General features: G+C 39.3%; 1 protein-coding gene across 5 annotated transcripts in view; it reads right to left on the minus strand.

The window, feature by feature from the left end:
- mipol1 (mirror-image polydactyly 1) overlaps positions 1–21,420 on the minus strand; it is a 63,177-nt gene that overhangs the window by 36,316 nt on the left and 5,441 nt on the right. For 4 of the 5 annotated variants that reach the window (XM_036592741.1, XM_036592740.1, XM_036592738.1 and 1 more), the window contains 5 exons: positions 7,866–7,950; positions 6,681–6,760; positions 4,069–4,276; positions 3,395–3,530; positions 1,594–1,699 (listed from right to left, as the gene is read on the minus strand). In XM_036592741.1, coding sequence (XP_036448634.1) covers positions 1,594–1,699; positions 3,395–3,530; positions 4,069–4,276; positions 6,681–6,760; positions 7,866–7,950 — 615 coding nt within the window. The remainder of the gene's footprint in view (positions 1–1,593; positions 1,700–3,394; positions 3,531–4,068; positions 4,277–6,680; positions 6,761–7,865; positions 7,951–21,420) is intronic. The other variant, XM_036592742.1, reaches the window with a different exon arrangement.

Genomic DNA, 21,420 nt, shown 5'->3' on the forward strand with positions numbered 1-21,420 from the left:
AGAAAATCAATATTGCATTTTATCTAGAATTTGCTCATTAAACACCGCCTCCCTGAACCATGCAAATCGTATTAAAATGAGGATGGCAAATACATGCATGTTCATCTCATTATTAAACGAACAATTGGCTGCCTAATTGTGCTCTATATATGTCTTGTGTTTTCTTTTAATTATCAAAGCAAGAGAGAGGGCTTTCTGGATGGTTAAGGAAAAATGGGAACCATGAACAAATTTCAATATTTGTTCAGCAAAGGTGAGGAGCAAGTAAATTCCATTAACAAAACTAATTAGCTACAACGTAGCCTAATTCACTTGGATACTTGCGTGTATGTATAACAAATGGGTAATTGTTTACAATAGTCAAACTCCTCAGGTCTGACTGACATAGTGAAGCATCATGACAGAACTTTAAATGCAATTTAAAACTCAGAGTTGAATGAAACAGCCTCTTTTGACATAAATCTCCTGCTGTATTTTTAAAGGTCAGACATGACAACTTAGCTGGAAGTGTGCAATAGAAGTTAAAAACAGTGGAGCACTGCAGTTTACCTGGGTCAAACACTTATTTCTCAGGAAGAGATGCATATAAAACTTTCACTGGCCACTCACGACACTAAGTCAATCAATCTTGTGGCCAAAATTAAGAATCTGTGGCCATAATGATGAAAATGTTTATCATACATACATTATACCTATAACTCACAAGCACGCTTTAGCCAGGCGTTGCTTTGAAAAAGGAAATATTTGTTAAAGATTTTGTGGTGACCGTGGTGGTCCCTCTGCCAATCAGCGAACTAAAATATAAAATGTACTTGAATTTCATTACAAACTTGTTCTTAAAATATGTTTTCAAGATTTTGACTGATTTATAAAAGTAATGCTTATGAATCATGAACCCTATTGCTTGTCACACAGACTGCTATTCATACACAAGGTTGGAAAGTTCATGTCAAATTCACTTTTTAGAAATCACTACTTAAACGTGAACATTCACATACAATCATTTTAATTGTGCGTGTACGAAGGTTTTATAACTGAGGCCCCTGGTCTGCATTGACATCATTGATCTAGTTTATTTCATTAGCTACAGCAGTGATAGACTCTCAGTGTAATGCCAGCTTATTTAACACCTTTTTTATATAAAATCAATAAATATAAATTCATAGAGTGATATTAGCAAACTTCAGCCAGTGGAACAGCATCTGTAACACCAGGCGGACCTGCTCGGTAGAGGGGGATTTCACAGACACCACATTGTTGCGATGGTTACAGTTAACAAAGTCTTACAAAAGTTGCTTTGATGCAGTTGGTTCTGTGCCTGACCTAACAGGGCTGGGCTTCCCAAAAGCATCTTAGAACAAAGGTGATTCTTAAATGGCATAGCGAGCATTACACTGAACACTATATCTACCAGTTAAGATGTTGTGGGCTGAGGTTTGTCAAAAGGAAAAAAAAAGAGTGTAAAAAAAGGCTCACTCAGGCTATTCGCTCTGCATTTTTAGTGGTCATAATGTGAAATGTTGCGGTCAAGAGTGCTGGACAACAGGCAATGTTCTATCTCAGTTCTGTCTTCTTTACTCTTCTCCTCCCTACCTGCAGCTCTCTCACAAGCGTGGGCCTCCAGTTCTGTTTCCTGAAGCTGGCTGTCCAGTCGCATCGTCTCCAGCTCTTTCTCCTTCAGGGCCAGCTTGTCCTGTAGCTACACACAAACATCAATGTTGTTTCCCTCTGAATGTCATTTTGTGTGGAAAGAAGTTATTTTAGGAAGGATTCAGTACGAAATAGTGCTCTGTCAACAGCCAACACAACAGCATCTCTGTGTGGAATGTCCAGTCAGATTCAGCAGTGATTTTAACTGAGAAAATACTATTCAACTATTCAGACATTTCCTGCTCACTCTTTTGGTAACTGTAGCACTAGCCTCTCCATCACATTATTCTGGGCTGCTAATAAAAAAGACGAACTGCTGCGCCGTTGCTATAAATCCAAATTGGGGAGTGATACTTTACAAGTTCTGAAATGATAGATTTAACCTCCTGTCTGAAATATTTTGCACCCAGATTGTTTTTGTCCTCCCTGCACTTTGAATATGTGTCAAGGCTGGGCTGGAGCCCTCAAAAGGTTTTCCCACAGCTCTGCCAGCAAAAACACACTCTTGGGACATGTTCCTGCCTCTCTGTCAGGAGTCACAGCTACTTGTAAACCCAGGACATCAATTATAGTCATTTCAGTGGGCCTCTCCACTCCAGCCCATTATGAGAGGAGCTCCAGATGAACAAAGATACAGTGATAGACAGTTACAGTTACAGCAACAGCGCAAACCAATACACTGATATTTAGGTACTCAGGCCCTGTACTATATTTCTCTAATCTCTGTACTGACTTCTGTACACTGTATAACAGGACCACTCTGTCAATGTGAGAGAGAAAATGTAATTAACAAAGCCACGATCTAAAAAGAAAATTAATACGAACATTAAGACACAAAATGTTCTTACATGTTGATAAGCTAATACAAACAAATTCCAATGTGACTTCAGCTTGGCACCAAATAATGTGAGTAAATACAAGAGCCAATTCATTCATTTCTAACTTAACATGGGAAAACCACCTTATCAACTGCTAGAAAACTCCCAAGTGATGCACCAAAATGAAAATTCCTGGCCAAAACTGTTTTTTTTTTTTTTTAATTTTGAACAATTAAAATACTAAATGTAATGTCATAATACACAAAACATAAAACTACAAGTTAATTAAAGGAAATACATTTTTATTCATAAAAAAATTCCTTTCAATAGAATAAAACTGAGCTGACAATGAATGAAATTAATATACTAAAATGATTACAGTATGCAGGCTACAGAACGTGCCTATGAAATCCCACATCCTCAACAAGAGGACAGAGAACAGTTGGTCATTCAAGGCACTGACTTCCATTATTTTTAGTTATACTTGCTCTTTGGCTCTGTCATTTTTACATGTTTTCATGATTTCAAAACCTGTGACTACAGACAGATTCTGTTAGTATTGTTTTGCCGTATACTGTGGCGTCAAACCTGTAGTGGAGAAGATCTTGATCATCACATCCTCTCTTGACACAATGTAGAAACAGTTCCACATGTGTGTGCGCACTGATTGGTGCAGTAGAGTGAAAGGAACAAACAGTGTTTCCAATCACTCAAAAATGGAATCTCTTTCAAAATCTAACACTTTGCTGTAGGATGTATCCCTAATACCTTCTCTACATATTCCACATCACTTGCAAATGTCCTGCTAGTCCAACTGTAGCCCTGCTCACATGTCGAGTGGTTGATATACATGTTCCCAAATGTGAAACCAATTTGATATCAAAAAAGTGAGATACTGAATCTCCCCTTAAACCGTGCTTCTTTACCTTCTTATTAAGGTCTCTGAGGGAGTCCAGTTCTTTCAACAAGAATGCAATGTTCTTCTCCTTATCCAGGACTGGGATTTGTCTTTTGGTTTCACTCCTAACACTGGAATTCCCTTGGTCCTCATCTGCGCTTCTTCTAAAAAAAAAAGACAACAATTAATTAGAAATGCTCTTATTAAACTCCCATTCGGGCAACACAAACGAATCATGGTCAAATTTTGACATGCAATTATCACATACACAAGGGATGCAATTTCAAACTTTCAAGAATATTACTGTGCCTTATTTACTTTGAGATATTACGCAAATCATACAGTTGACCTTTAAGGTAATATTAAAGTATTACTGCAGTGTATTGGCAGGTAAATTACTTCTCTCGTGCAACCAGGAATTCGATTCAGTTCTTATTAAAGCGACACTGAAAATGCAATGCTTCATATATTCATTAAAGGACACTCACTATATGTGGTCTAATTATAACCATCCCACAATGGACAAAAGACTACTGGCAGTATATTTCTAAGCTTGTGTCATAACTAACGCTACTTGTAAAAGGCCAGACAAATGAAGCCAAACTCAAGCAGTGCTTAGAGACGTTTTACAGATTCTGTAATTAGGAAGATGGAGATGATCTGTAAAATAACAGCAGTTTCTATTCTGTGTGTAAAGCTGACCTGGGTGGAGGGGGCTCAGGGGTACTACAATGAGGTCTGCTGACCAGATTCCTGTCCAGCTCCTCTCTGTCCGGGGCCTGCTGTATGAGGGCTCTTTGAGGGGACAGCCTCCCCTCCTCCATGCTCCTAACTGGAGCTGGCGGAGGTGGGGGTGGTGGTGGCGGTGGTCCAGCCACTGGGTCTTGTCTAGGTGTTGGTGTGCTAAGCTCTATGTGAGAAACAAAAATATGAGTTCTAGTGCACAACAATAACGATGATACTAATAATAATAATAATAATAATAATAATAATAATAGTAATATAATAATTTAGATATTTATTCAGACAAAATAATTCATTTCCTCTCATTCACTACATAAAGGAGCAAGACTTTAGAGAACACTTGTGAAAAGTGTCACCCATGAAACAGCAAAACTATCCAGAGAGAAACGTCAGGCCCAAACGTAACGTCCATTCTCCTGTTTTGAGAAGCAGGTCTGACAGTTGAAAAGCAGCTCTGTTGGTTTTCAGCTGCTCTGCGTCAGCTCTCTGAAAAGGAAACTGGGTCTGGCCATCTTTCATGGAGGAATGTGGCGAGCCAGGCTGAGTGACTGGCAGGAGGGGGAAGCATGGTCCTCTGTCAATGTTTCTGTAGCGCTCAGGGCCAGAGTCACAGGCTACGAGACAAACACCAAGGCCTGTCTCGCTGGCAGCCTTTCTGAGCACTTGCTCTGTTCCCCCAGCGAGGGCCGGCCCTATCTCTCTCTCTCTCTCTCTCTCTCACTTCCTCTCCTCCAAAACCTTCTCACTATTCACACTCCATCACAGCAGCCATTATCACATCCAAATCAATTTCACTAGCTGTAATTGTCAAGGTAGTCGGATCTTGGTGGAATCTGATTAAAGCTGTTGTAAAGATTGTAAACACAATACAGTGTGCATTGGTTTTTGTTTATTTACCATCTTAAAAATAATAAATTCTAAATTTGTACAATTTGCACGGCCGTTTACAAATCATAAGACAGTTCAAGGGGATGCCCAGGGTCAAGTGCTACACGGGGGAAAAAAATTGGCCTGTCTCTCCTGCGATTATAAAATATACATAAATCGTTTCGACATCAATGCAATTCAAATTGAGTCAAATTCAAACATGGGCTACTTAAAGCATATCACTGCTTCAAAAGCACGGCCTCTCTAGAGAAAAGAAAAAAGGGGGAGTCATCCGCATTAATAAATGCAATGTGATGCAGGAGTCGCAGCCTTGCGACCACGATGTCCAAAAAGCTCCAGCTTAGCAGCCACAATTATTTAGCGAAAGGTCAGGTTTTGAAGTCGAGATCAGGGAGGTCTGCCTCATAGCTTTGTTGCTAGGGCTCTGGTCTCAGGATTGCTGGAGACAGTTATTAGTATTCTCCGTAAGACTCACCAGTGCAAACACCAAATTCAACCATGAATAATAACCCCAAACACATTTATATAAGCCCTTTGTCACACAGCAAATATGCGACTTCTCGATACATTGTTCCTTAACCTGGGTTACTTCTTTAATTTTTTTCCCTCTCCTCTCTGGGTGGCTCTCACAAAGGTAGCTGCACCCAAATATGAGTGCGTGTTTAAAGTAGCGCTTCCTCACAAACAGGAGGGCAGGCATTTAATCTAACCGTGGAGGAGACTGAGGTTATTACCTATGGGAACTGACCAAAATGAAATTAAAAATCAACTCGAGTGTACAAGACGTTTTTGTACAATAAAATGTCGTTAAATTGGTGCATCTGATAAAAGGCGCATCCATTTCCATGAAAATGCTAAAAATTAAAATGCAAAGACAATTCATAAATAAATAAACAAATAAACAAATAAACAAACAAGCCATAAAAATAAACAACCAAACAAATGAAAAGGCAACTGTTGTTCCATCAACAGTAATCGTCTTGGCGCATACTAAAACCTGTGTGGCGAGCGGGGGGCTTGAAGTGGTTCAGCAACAGCCCAAATGTATATTTGAGCAGAGCGTCAGAATAAATTTGCGTATCAGGAGCGTTTGGTGAAGGGTGGGTAAATACGGTGTTTATCTCTCATTGTCATTCCAACCAGTTTATCTAAATAGTGGCTCTGCCATAGCATTATGGCCTAGGCAAAGTTATTAGACGGCAGACTGACATTGTGGTTGAAGGTGATTTACACTTGTAAATAAATGTTTATGTATCGCATGGAACAGCAATCGGGCAAACAAAGAAGCACTTTTTGAAATCTTGAACCATTTGCTCAAAACAGACTAACGCTTAAGTGGGAGAGGGAAAAGAAACAGAGTAGTACAAACATTCAAACACAAAATACAGTGGCCAGATGAGGAACAGATAATTCTGTTTAAATAAAGTTAAGCAACATTTCTAGAACGGGAACAGAATGTAAAGCTTTTTTGCAACAAAGAACTTAAATAAAACAAATCTACACACACACACACACACACACACATATTATATATATATATATATATATATATATATATATATATATATATACATACATACATACATACATACACACACACATACATACATACATACTATATATATATATATATATATATATATATGATCATAATAATCAATAACAAAAAATAAACAGATTACCTTTAATGGGCTTTTTCTCAGTAGCTTTTGTCTCTGATGCACTGTGAAAAATATCTGGACTAGAGCCCCAGCTGGAGAATCTGAAAACAACACAACAGAAAAATATGTAAACACGGTTTACATATCTTAACAAGTGTGCGGCTGAATGGTGGAGATATCAAATACAAAGTAGCCTTTCTTTGTATCCGATGTACAAGGACAGAGGAAAAAGGATATTGACAAACTGGACATCACGGTGAAGTCTTTGATGGACTTTCGCTTGTTTTTCAAAGCTCCAAGCACAGGTAGTACATGAGGTAAATATCAAAGATCTTAAGGGAGAGAGAGCGAATTCTGACCCAACAAGGGCAGGGGACATTCTGCTGACAGAGCGGGACTCGCTCGCCTGTATCTGAAAAAATTAACCAGTCTGAAAATCTAAAAAATTGCATGTCATCAGTGTAACCCATGTGACTTTCAAACATGTTGAATTTTTATTACCTTTTCAGACATCCTAATACTTTAATTAATAAATATCAAAAATGTTAATTTGTGCTATCTGAGGCTTTAAGTACTGGCTTTTAGTTTTAAATAATTAAAAATACGTAAATAAGTTTTTTAAATAGTGTCACAGTAGAATATGAATACATGACAACCATGCAAAAATACTGTGGTAACAGTAATTTAGTTACTAATGTATTTTTTCCATTTTTGATTAAATGTGGGTAATTCTTGCATTTGTTGTAAATAAAAATAATCATTCTCACCAAGCTTTGTTGTACCAAAAACTTATGTGAGTGGCACCGCACAAAAAAACTGATATATGAAAAATGAGAGACAGATTAAAAGTGGATGTTCAAGGTACCAAAAAGGTAACAACTCAGTAACAGCAAACATGATATACCGTCACATCCCATATCTCCACCATACGCACAGTCTCTCAAAAGAAATTGCATCTGTATCCAATTTCAAAATGCATCCAGCTAAAGATGAACAAACTAAACTAGCAGGTGATTTTTAAACATTGTAACATCATTTAGGATTTAGAAAACATATCTCCGCCAAGATATCATTACGGCGGGTAATCACTGGCAGCAATGTACACTGATAAACATTCCCACATATTAAAAACTCGTCCTTAATTGTCACATGTGGGAGAAAGCCATTGACAAACAATGTAAAATGAGCAGAGAGAGGCATCTTTACCCAAGTTGTGGTGTGGTCTCTGAACAATGGCGCTTTACAGGGGACGGCAGCCTTTGTTTCAGTTCCTCATTGACTTTAGGATTAGCTGGAAATATATAGAAGGTATGATTAATTTCTCTGAGAATAAAAAAAAATGCTTTTCATCACAGGCACTCAGTCAGTCTCTTTCCATTAGACTTAGAAAGGTTAGTATTAATTATAGCCTGTCAATATGATCTCAGGGGTGCTGGGTGGAGAGCGATCTTTAATAACCTCTGGAGCATAGACAGCAAAACAAGACAGGCAGCTTTAATTTGCAGAGTGAAATTGTGCTTCAAGACTTTGCTTTATCCCCTCCACTGTGTACCAGAGCTCTACCTAACAGTTTATGGAGGACTAATGAATGAGGGCAATTAACAAATCGTAATCCCATCGTGCAATCGTTTTAATGCTTTTAGCTATCAGGAAAGTAAACATTCATTTAATACAGCTCAAGCCATATCAGATCCTCGTTAGGAACCACCAATTAAAGTTCAGCTTCTCAGGTGTAATTCATGGTAATTGATGGTGGATAATTTACTTCCATAAATGCAAGTTAATTCATAAGCAAGCAACAAATAGGCTGGAGGCAATTAGGAGCACCGTTGACATTCAGAGATGAAGCCTGTTGCTGGGACCCACCGTCTGCAGCGGTGGGAGTGGGCTACCCTCTAGTGGTGAAGTTGCAAAGACAAAAAGCTAATTATGCTTTACACGAGAGTTTCACTGTAGCTCTGCTCAGCTAGAACCTGGCCAAACAAGGCTGTGTTCAAAGGGACATCCCTGAACTTTCCAAACAGACCTTCATATTGATATTCAGAACTGGCAGCCTTGAATAAAATGGAAAATGAAGATCTTTATAGAGGATAAACTCAAGCTCAACATGTGATCCTCTAAGATCCTGTCCTGCAGAACTGTCATGAACTGCTGGTTCAAAGACGTACCGCCCTTTCTTGAGCTTGTCTCGCTTCTATCACTTTCCCATGTAGCACTGCATGGACTCATACCAGAAAGTTATTCGGACTTGACTGATGGAGTCAGTATACCAAAGATCTGAAGATCTGGCAGAAGAATTTAAAACTACATTTTGGGTTGAAGCTGAATGACACTGAAGAAAAAAAATGAAATTAGTTAATTCAGCATACAAAAATATAAGGAGCAACTAAAAGAGCAGAAGAAAAAAAAAAAAGAACGTGGGGTGGGGTGGGGGGGGGGTGACGCTAAGCATCTGCGCTCTTGGGAGGTTGGGTGCTAGACGGGGGGGTGACCCCCGGGGCAGATGCCAGTGGAACGTTATCCCTGTGTTGTAAGCCAGCACACACAGCTCACACACTATTCAGCTCAGGCACAGTCAGGCGTGAACGGACAACTGGCTTTTTGTGCGAGACACCACGGGGCTCCATTAATCTCAGTGATAGACTCTGGGCAGGACCTGGCCCTGCGCGCAGGAGTTACAGAGACAGGGGAGGTGGAGAGGACTTTTCAGCTGGTAGGTATGGCTGAGGAGTCGCGTAATCCTTTATCATGAACACGAGAAAGTAGCTTTTGAAAAGAGAAAGGGAAAACAACGGCGAGCATACAAACCTGACCTTTTGATAGTCTCGTAATTTTCAGTGAGGCACACTGCAAAGAGCTCTGAAAAGGGCGCTTTACCAAATAAATTTGGATTGATTCACTGATTGACGCTGTTTCCTCAGAGAATTACCTGGGAGGAACTTAATGAAATTGATATTCTGCAATAAACCGATAGTGAGGAATAGAAAAGAGCTCCCTCTGGTTTAATGAAAGTTTGAATTGAGCTGAGTGCGATGGGAGGCCTGCCTCTTCTGAAGACTTTCTGTTGCCTTTCCAGATGGTAAATTAGCATTACATCTACATTTCTACATAATCTGCAGCTATTAGCATTAGACGCATGCATTTATAATGCACTATGGCTGAATGAAGTATGTGGTCAATCGGCTTCAAAACAGACAGTGTCCAGGAAAATTAACTTTAGTATTGCTGGGCTTATTTCTGGGGTTATATCTATATCACATACAGATTAAAGATATTTTCTATGTCCATTTTAAAATATTGCCTTCTAAAATAGTTCACTTCTGTTTCCTAAAGAGCAAAAATCTTCAAACAGAAAATGCAGTTTATCAAAACGTCATAAATGTATAAATAACAAATATCTAAGGGTCACAAACCAGTGACCATTGCAAATAATAAAATCAACAAAAAACACTTTCCCATCTTAAACCCTCTTTATCCTTTTATTTCAAACTTTTCTCATTGTAATTTGTCCTCTACTGCCTCCCTATGATCTTCATTTTCCTCTCTTGTAGACTTTAAGCTAATTGCCTCTGTGGGCTACTTATTATTCATGTACAATTATTGCCGCGTAATGTCTTTAAATCCTTTTAAATGACCATTCATGCATTGCATTCATTGAAAATGCCTTTGATGTCCGTCAAAGATGGAATTCTTCAAAAAGAAATGTCTAAGCCCAATTACAATCAACCAATACAGGGTTTTGCATTTTTGTCTAATATAAACTAAATTTCATTAATTTTTTAAGCTCCGTTTAATACATTTCTGCAGCAAAAAGTTTCCAGATTCCTCAGTCTGTCATTTGTATTCCAGCTGACTTTATGAATATTAATAACAGTGTTATCCTGATTAAATGGGCTTCATACAAAATCCCCGCGAATCCATGAGCTCAGGCTTCTCATCTTACCGATTCTTTATGAATTTTGATACGGACATTAATCTGGAGAGAAACTTAAAGCAGGTTTAATTGTACACCACGGCTGTGCTTTCCAGCAAAAACGCAGACATGAATTGATTCGCTAAGGATAAACTGGTGCTTTTCACATGATAGTCGACTACAGCACCTGGGGAGAGCCTGCTGTGTACTTTGATTGTCATGGGCTGTTGTGAGGCACTGAGTGGACTTGGCTTCTCCTGGATCAAAAGATATTATTGACTTGCTGCTTCGTACGCCCAAAACACACTGTTTCATCAATCAGCTACAGTATATGGGCTGCACATCTGTCTCTTTACAACACCATTACAACCCATGCAATGTCTACTAGTCAGTGCTGTCGATAACGGTCACATTTATTGCAGCCAGGCACATGAATCAAGAGTGAAAGCAAGCGAGAAAATTCCCAAGATGGAAACACACTTACTAATTCTTTACTAAAAAAAGGCCAAGCCACACATTGCAAAGCAATTCCACGCAAAAGCTTTCTGTCTTGATAGTATTATTATCACAATTTACTGACTTAACCTCTTTTGCACTAAGTAAACAAGGAACTAAAAATACTTCTTTATTTGAATCATTTCAGTCATTAAAATGCATGATTTCAACATTTACAATATTGATGATGTAGTTCACCTTTACACACATCATATTTCACTGAACTGTGAAAAGGTGTGAAAGGAAAAACAGAAAAAAAAATAATCTTGTCTTTCTCTAAATTATAAATATCCATCTGGCAGAGTAAATGATTAACCCATTCTACGAGGTACAGTCATGAAGTTCAAGAAAGGGGGATGTAAGATGATAAGACTAGTGATTAACAAATGGACCAAATCACCAACATACTTCACCTCTCCACAGTCTGATTCTTTAAGAGTAAAAGAGTTTTGCAGATATTGCTACATGACAGTCTCAGGCCTAAAACACCTCACAACAAATTCCAGTCCCTCTCATGATGACAATCAAGAAATAAAATTGTCCAAAGCATCACTATACTATCAGCAATATTTTGGGACACTTTTGAGATGCTTTTTATGGGGCTAGTTTAGCTAAAACACAAAGGACTCATTCCGAAGTCCTTCATAAGTTCATAATGGCCGTCTCTAACTTCATGTAGACTATCTAAATTGAGTGCATAGCCCTTTGTTTCCTGCATGACTGAAATATTTAATAGGCAGAGTGGGTTCTATGCAATAGGGAAACGTGTCTTATAGGCCTAATCTCATTCTCAGGGCAGGCGTGGCAGTAATTGAATTGAGATTGGGGGGAAAATGAGGAAGCAGTGCCGTCTCAGATCCCCCTGATGGATCCAGCCTTGGAGGCATCTAACAGGCCGAGATTCACTGATCCCCAGGCATTAAGAGGGGAGGTGGAATGACCTGCCAAATCTAGCAGGATGAGTGCCTCATTTTCCTGAGTTCCAGCTAATTTGGGTGCGGGAAAGCTATGAGCTGTATGGAAAGACAGGAAGCACTTCTATCTCCTGCCATTGCACTAAAACACAGAAGCCTCAAAGCGAGTTTTGTGAAGAAAATGATCCTCCAAAGGATTCTATACCACCAAACCCTGAAAATCCTATATTGAGCACCCGATAATGGCGTAAAGCCATTTATGACTTCAGCGAATTGCAGTGGTACATACAAGTGCACTAAAACAACATTCAAAACAACCTCAACTAATAAAAAAAATTCAGTATAAACTGTTAGCCAGCACATGACAATCCAATCCAAAAAAAGCAAGAAAATGGATTGTTTAATTCCTATTGTTGCTGGAAGAACGCAAGCGAGTAAACAGATTACATGATTTATCATTAATGCTCCTAAACCCAGTATTTGAACGCGTCACATGTAACGACATCCAACACAGAGAGTAAAACACAGGCTTGCTGTGATATATGAGGGAGAACTGATGACCATATCAAACAGCAGCTTGGTATTAAACATGAACAAAGCCTGGACACTGTTTCCTCACATTGGATAAAGATATAATTTTATAAATTGTCTGTTTAATCCTGTTCAGTTTTAGTGAGATCATTCTATCATCTGGTTAATTCACTATACTGTGGAGAGCGTAGCTCAAACATGATGCACTACCAGACCTCATTTAGTTCTCCAATTTTGTAATAAAGGATGAGCACATCAAATGGAAGCCCTTCATTTTCTCTAGCTACCAAACACCACACACAAATACAGTATATACGCCCACCCAAGAGGACTTCAAAGCAGCTGGATTTACACTGAAAGAGAGCATGGTTTATTATATACTCATGTATTTTACTATTTGGGATATTTAATGTGTTGGGGTTTGTCTGTTGAAAATAAATGTATAAAATTTGGATAAATACGAAAAAGTTTCTGTAGTGCACACACAGGTTTCAATAACAAAAAAACACAAATAATATAATAACACATCATTTCCTGAGTTCTTCTCCAGCATTTGATAACTGGTTTTAAAGCTACAATAAGTATGTTTGTTGATACTTTTTTTTATGTGCACTGTTCTGAGGGCCTTACACATTTCTGATCTATTGCAGTGCTGAAGTAACTCCAGTCTGATTTTCTCAAATTGAACAGACAGAACAAACATTTTCTTCAGATGTTTATTTTACTCTTCCTCATAGTAGATCTCATTTACTGATGTGCATCACAATATTGGACAAATAAGACATAATTTTGCTAAAAAGCTAGTGATTGTAGCTTTAAAGGAAAAGCTGTTTCGGTTAAAGCACTTCGACAAATACCATTTCTAGCAAATCTGATGTCAATAGTGAATAATTCAGAGAATCTATACTTTATCTACTGAAGGTAACCTCAAAATTGGCTCTGTAAATACTGGCTAAGCTGAGATTTGCATTGGCTAACATTTGGGAGGGAGAGGGAGAAGTTATTTGACGATGAGCTTAATGCAGTGAGTGAAAGAAGAAAACAGGAGGGAGAAAGGTTTCACTCATATTCCAACGGCACATGCTGTAAAGTTATTGAAGCAGAAGAGAGGTGATGAAGACCTTTACTCTGATCAGGTGACTTAATTACAAATCTTCCTATTACCACAGAGATCTGAATATGGTCTCGTGTCCTCTTTAATAAGTAGATTATTATAACTTAGATATTAATATCTTAATATTTTGGTGCATGGCATAAATAATTCCAAAATCTTAACAGAAGCGCATTGATAATGGATATTATGAATTCCATACCAATGCTGATGTGATATTTTTTATGTACATATTTGCTGATGCAGATAAATATTTATAGAATGTAGAAATTGGTACTCGATACCCCCCAATTAGCATTACAGATAAATAAGTAACACTTCTTTATGATTAAAAGTGCAGTAAAATGATTAAAATTAAATAAAAATTGCAGACATTTTAACACAGTAGACCAGCATTGCTTAAACTGCTTTCAACTCTTCTGGAACACAATAAATACATCATCAAGTATCGATTTAAAATATCAGCCAAACCTAAACTGTCCGCTGTTGATATTTTTAAGCAAGTATCTGCCGATACCAATATGGTTCTGGCATCATCGGACAGCCGTAATGGGTATTTTTTCCATTATGTGACAAGGTGCGTAACCTGTAATGTTTATGACTCACAGGTCACTCTGTTCTGTTCTGAAACTGTCATAACTGCCTCATGACATTGTAACCCTGCTCTAAGAGTTTTGATTTATATGTTGAACCCCTCCCCCCACACTGAAACCAAAAGAAAGGCACACCTTTCCGTGTAAAAAAAATTCAGAGTTCAAAGCGTAAGATTAAAAGCATTTTAACCCGAGTGTATAAAACTAGGGAAGACAAAGCTGTATTGTAGCAGGTAAGGTTGTGAAACTGGTGCAAGGTGGCAACACGAGCCATGAAGCTGCTATTAGTCATCTGAGAGACGCCGAGCCGGAGAGGTGGGGCTCCGGCACAGAGTCAACTCAAGGTCAGCTGTCTTAGGAGAGACACTCGGACTGCGAGTTTCACCTTCTCACCTCCTTGCCGTTTCATTCACCTGATGAGTTTGACTGAGCAAGTCTATGACCAAGGCCTAAAAACTGCTTTCAGGCCTGAAACTCAGTCAAACAGAGTCAAACATAAAGACTGCTTGATCAAGCCACAACTACGAACTCTTATGCCCTTCGGTCAGATCAAACCCAACAAGTGAAGGCAATGTGTGAATGAAATTTAACCCTGCTTTTTGAAGGCAACAGTCAAACAGTTACAAATCCAACCTTATTACTGTGCATGCCACCTCGCCTTGAGCCCAACACTAAAACACACACATAGCTAGTGGTGCAAGGATCCTTGGCAAACACATCTTCCTTTGTTCTGAAAATCCTTTCTCCAACATGCACTGCAAAGTTGAACTTTCGCGACGAGCAAGCGCCGAATCCAAACAGAGCTTTTCTCGCGCTTTTTTCTCTCTCTCTCTAAAGGATGATGCGTGTGCTTCGACCTGTCCTTCAGACAAACCGGTTTTAAACAGCGGGGGACTGAAGTGCCAAGGCTGAGGCTGTAGAGTCAACACTCTAGAACATTCCAGGGTTCTTTTTCAGCTGAAGAATGTTGAGAAGTAAAGAAGCTTCATTTAAAAAAAATGTCCAACACATAAATATTGCCAGCTCTCTACTACAGTTGCTGGCACGGCAGGAGGCTAAGGCATGTAGGTGGTGCTGTGTGCACACAGGGATGTACATCATCGCAAATATTTAGAGAGAAGCTGATGTAAAATAGTATCCACATGAGTATCTCCTCTTCACGGAATAGAGGGCTCATGTAGATCTGCCTAGGTTATAGGCAGATCTATTCTTTACAAGCAAGTCACTCAGAACAAAACAAATCTGAAGAATAATTCCCACACATACAAACACACAGAAAGACAACATGCATGCTTTTAATTTCAGATGGTCAATCTGTTGCAACCTGTTTTGATGTCTAGTCTTCAACATTTTTAAAGCTGGTATGCTCTTGTCTTTTGGGTCATAAATCCTTGCAGATTCTCCAGGTACTTTGTACTGGTTTGACGTTTTTTTAACATCACTCTGGGTACAGGTGTCAGTTTAATGACAAAATTTCTCATCATTTTTCTTTTGCAGCAGGACTGCACAATAAATGGCATTTTTATTGTTATTGCGATATTAGTTTCCGCAATGCCACAACACATGAAATGACCCGGCAAGTGCAGCAACAAAGTGACATCATTAAATTGGCAGGAACATAGATACCCCCCCAATTATCTATGTTCTTATCTATGGTATTCTAAGTGTTAGAATACCAGCTTCCCTGCTCTCCCACGTGAAGAGCCAGTAACTTAACCATTCAGCTAAACCACCAATTGCAAACACACAGAGCCCAGCACTAAAACGACTCTATCCTGAACTTCTAGCCTGCGAAAATGCCTAAAATATGACGACCGTTCTCATTCTCAGTGTTGTGAGTAAAATGCATAGACTGTGTGGGAAAAATGTTAGAAGCAGGAATGTCTACTGTCACAACAAATATGCATCATCATAAGGAGCATTTTAAGGGAATAAATATGTATTCATTCTTTTCTAGACCTAAATCGAAAATACAAATATACATTTTTGTGTTTGTAGCCTGACATGAATAGAAAAGGCTGTTCAAGGAATCCTGACTGATTCTGATGTAAGTAGCTATTAGTATTTCATAGTACCACGCTGTTTCCCAAAAAGTTAGGAAGCTGTGCAAAATGTAAAAAGAGTGCAGTGACGTGCGAATCATGCAAACCCTAAATTTAATTGAAAATAGTACAAAGACAACATATCAAATGTTGAAACTGAGAAATGTTATTGCTTGTTGAAAAATATGCCCATTTTTGCAACACTTCTTTTAACAACACTCTATAAGCGTTTGGGAACTGAGAAGACCAACTGCTGTAGTTTTGAAAGCATTTTTCACCCATTGCAAACATGTTATGAAACATGTCAAATGTTTGCAATGGGTGAAAACCCATTAGCACCCTAACTCTTTTACTACGAAGTCATGCTGTTGTAATATGTACAGAAAGTGGTTTGACATTGTCTTGCTGAACTAATCAAGGCCTTCCCTGAAAAAGACGTTGTCTGAATGGCAGCATATGTTGCCAAAATCTGTACATATCATTTAGCATTAACGGTGCCTTCACAGATGTGACACATGTCATGTGCACTAATGCACCCCTATACCATCATGGCTGTTGAACTGTGCGCTGGTAACAAGCTCGGTGGTCTTTAGCCCAGAGGGCACAGTGTCCATGATTTCCAAAAATAATTTAAAATTTTGATTTGTCAGACCATAGGATGCTTTTCCACTTTGCCCCAGTCCATCTTAAATGAGCTCCAGGTGCTTTTTTAGCATTATACAACTTCACCAGTCTTTTCTTGTCCCATCCTAACTTTTCTGAAACGTGTTGCTGGCATCAAATTCCAAATGGGCATATATTTTTCAAAAAACAATAAAATTTCTCAGTTTCAAAATTTGATATGTTGTCGTTGCACTATTAAATCAAAAATGTTAAACTAAAGATACGGTTCAAATGTTTTACACATCATTGCACATTGTTTTTATTTACATTTTGCATAGCATCCCAACATTTTTGGATATGGAGTTGTAAATAGTAAGAGTAAATTGAGCTTTTGTAACTGTTGTTTTTACTATTTGCTTAAAGGAGTGGTTAGTTAGATTTCTGTTTAGGCAGAAAACGTCTGTACTAGTGTTGCACCAGTACCAACACAGTATAGCACTTAAACACAGTATCGGTATAGGTGATCAACACCACAAAGCAATTTCTGATGCTCACGCGCTGTTGCACGTATGCACACTAGTAGACAGAACTTAACAACACGTCAGCGCTGTGGGATGACAAGCAGCAGTAAAATGCTCAAGGCAAAATCTGTAACGGCAGTATTTCATGGGAAAAACACGCTAATGGGAGCCCCTCACCTAAATGGCTAACCCAGGCTTCTTTCAGTAACCACTCATCTGCCACTGTGTAGTCACTTACATTCTGAGTTAATGTTACTCCACGTTACTATTGTGGGAGCGTGAAGAACTGGCGGACTCTCAGAATAACAACAGCTTTTAGCCTTGTTTTGACCTTTAGCCAGGCCCGTGTGTCCACTCGCCCCAGCAGTGGACCTTTGTCGAACAGCTGTATCACGGCGACCTTCAGTTTCAACCAAGCCAACGCTGAAAGTCGCTGCTACTTACACCGTGAACAACGGTGATATTTACTTGAACTCCGGCAGAGTCTGATGCTCGACTGAACAAGACGCACATATGTGACAAATGACTTTAGAAATTTGGACGTGACAAGTATTCAGCACTGTTTTTGCCACAACAGAGAAAATGCTGTGTGCTCATGTGTAAACACCACAGGTTGAACTACATATTGTTCAGTTCTGTTTTAACTATTTTGCACAATAAAGATATTTTAAATGTACTTAAGTTGGGTAGACATGGTTCTTATTGTTAATTCTAGTAACTACACAAAAAAACTCCACAAGAAAATACCAGTCAAATCTAATATATATATATATATAAAATCAAACAGGTAAATGCCATCTAGTCAAGCTGGGTATGTTTTATTTGTGACACATAAAAACATATTTAAAAAATGTAATTGTATAAATATCAGCTTATAGGTTAGTTAGGTTAGACTGCATTAGTATCGGTATCCGTACTCGGTATTAGCATGTATTTAAGGATCAGGTATCGGTAGGGAAAAGGTGGTATCTGCGCACCTCTAGTCTGTACTTGTGGGACATCCAGTCAGAAGCACTGCATTAATGAGAATTTCATGCTTCTCATATTGTCACTGTGATATCCAAACCGCTTTATCAAACACTGCCTTTTATGTCTGTACCGTGTAGCCCTAATTTGCAGTTTAACAAAGCACATCTCAAAATGCAAAAACAAGGCTAAACAACCTGTGAAAGCCACCATGGCCTGAAAGTGCTTTTGGGAGGAGGAATGTGTTGAAGGACTGAAGCGAGGCCGGGGCAACAGGACCAGGCACTCAGTCCTCATTACCACTTGATGTTTGAACACAGGCCACAGGAGTGACCGTTTGAATTGCTCCCTGTTCAAACAGTTTCTAAGCATGTGTGGTTCACACCAAAGCTGGACCTGTTTGTTTTCCTCTCTGCTTCATGGGGCGTCACTAGGTCTGCTGGAATCCCACAACTGGGTGGCAGGCTAGTTTGCATCGCATGAGCATCAGTTCAAATTAACATTTAAAACACACACACACAAAGCAGAAAATGGTGAAGTATTGCAGCAAAATAACTGGCTTTCTCAGGAATGAAAAGCGAAAGGGAACAAAATCCTTCTAAGAAGGAGCCAGTGCTACACAGAGGCCTGGATAAGAGGGACCTGATCCATCATACTGATAATTAATTTTTAGTCAAGTACAGTTCTCCTTAATGTAAAGTATTTTTATCCATGTTATTAATATCACAAAATGAGAAAAACACTACATTTCAAACTGTCTGCGTTGAGTTTTAGGGGTTGAATGATTTTTTTCTGGTGGCATAGTAAGCAGCCTGCTTCAACTAAGCAGTGCCCACCCTGGGTCTATTCCTTAAACCAACACACAGAGACAAAAGAAGACGGCCTATGGAATCCTTCTATCTGTGTGCCTGCGATTCTGCACTGGGGGACCACCCACTTAGGCAGAGGGCTCGCCTGTTAGGCCACACGGCACTCAATTCCAGGGACTTTGAACTTCAATGGGACCCACAAGGAAGCCGCAAAAGGGACGCAAATGCGCCTCTTGCCCTCTATGAGGCGAAGCGCGGTGGAAGGGAACCTCGGGGTGGGTGGCTGGCGGAAAAGCCACAAGGACAGAAGACCACACCACGGCCGCCACGTACCACCGTAAGCCGCAGTTGGCAGACCAGAGCTGACGGGACTAAACAGTACATTTCCTGCCTGGGAGGCTAGCACAGAGGGTGGGGGACTAAAGGCTAAGTCAAAGGTCAATCCACCTGCTAAGAACAAAGCTTGTTGAGACTGTAGCCCTTTCTTCCGCCCTCCTTGCGAGGAATAGCAATTCAACTCCATAGGAAACTTGCCCTGTTTGTTATGATGGACTTGCATGTGTGCTTTGAATTGGGACTGCAAAAGGACAATTTACCCATGTAAGAAAACAATCCAGCGCCGGACCACAGATCAGTTGTAATAACACAAGCCAGCCCATGGCAGTAAGCTTATCCCAAACAATGGTAGACAAATAAAAGCAGCAGGGACACAGAATGTATAATAACACATTCAAACACAATTCCACAAGCATGAAACTTAATTTTGGATCACAGTTGTGACCATATATTTAGTAGAGAGCTGCATGAGAACAATCACTATAACGCTACCCTGTTGATATTCAGCTACGTTACATTTTTCACATTACTGCTTACACATTTCTTCTGCTCATTAAAGTCAATTCTGAGTGTAGAATAATTATTTTCTTTTTGTACAACAGGTATCAGGCACATGTTCTGGCAATGCAGCACTGTGAGATGCCTCAACATGATCAGAGGAAAATGCCAAGCACTCTAAGCCTTTTCTTTCTGTGTATTGAAAAACGTGACTAATTTGTCATTTTGACTGCTATTTTGGCAAGAATGGACACATCACCCTACCATATAATAAGCAATAATCCTGATAGGAATATTCATGTGGAAGGATCCCATCAAGCTGGGATTTGACACCTGTTCTTTCACCTGCATGGGCCTCATTAAAGTGACTGAGATCTAAGCAGCAAAGTGTTTCTTGTTTTAGAGGGAATTAGGGATTTGCTCATTGTCGTGCTGATGACGAGTGTCTGCCAATGGGATCTAGAGGCTCATCAGAGGCTGCACACACAGTCTCTGTGGAAAAGGTTAATATCTATGAATTAAATTAACCTACAAGCCAGATTAGGCTTGATTGGGATGGTTATACTGTTTCACAGCTAAATCACGTTGAACATGGAGCAGTGCTGAAAAACTAAATTCAGAGCTGAAAATGAAGCAATTTCTGTTAATGAGCAAAATATACATTATGTTATGCTATCCTACCAGGCATGTGTATTTGTGGGCTGGAGTCAGAAGATCAATGATAAGATCAGACGCAATTTACTCTACTTCAATACACTCACACATAAATTTGTCAGAATGGGCATGCAGCCATATCAGCCTGCAGGCACACACGCACAGCCGTTCATCTGAACTCACAGGCATCAGGATACATGCTAAGTAAGATCCTGTTTCAGGTACTGGCCTCCACCCATCTCTAGGATGCACCGCTTTAGGCCGCACCATACCAGGATGTCACAGTCTGTCACCCAAACGGCAAGTGAGGCATTACAACAAAAACAAACACAAACCGCACCAGAAGACATGGCATGAGTCTCAAGCCCTTCACTGAATACATGATAAGCAACTGAGCACCAGCCCAGAGCTAAAATGAAGAGCTAGAAACAATACCTGATCAAACTATGTTAAAATCCTAAAGAATCTGGGTGGAATTTTAAAAAGAACTGGGCTATGTGACAATATTTATCGTTATCATGATAAATTACATCATGTCACAATATGCTCTTCTGAGCATATCGTGGATATCATCAGTGCTTCAAAACACTTCCCAACTGCATATTTGCTAAGAGAGCATAGTTAGTCCTGTTTAATTAGATTTAGTGCAGCACAGCATGTGAAATGTTAAAAACAAGTCACTGGATTCATAGTTTCTGATGGTATTTTTAAAATGTGCCACTACTTTGTCTGTTCTAAACATTGTGACATTGTGTGTCATAAAAGACTTTCCGAA

The sequence above is a fragment of the Colossoma macropomum genome, unplaced genomic scaffold (assembly GCF_904425465.1).
Source record: "Colossoma macropomum unplaced genomic scaffold, Colossoma_macropomum, whole genome shotgun sequence".
Lineage (NCBI taxonomy): Eukaryota > Metazoa > Chordata > Actinopteri > Characiformes > Serrasalmidae > Colossoma > Colossoma macropomum.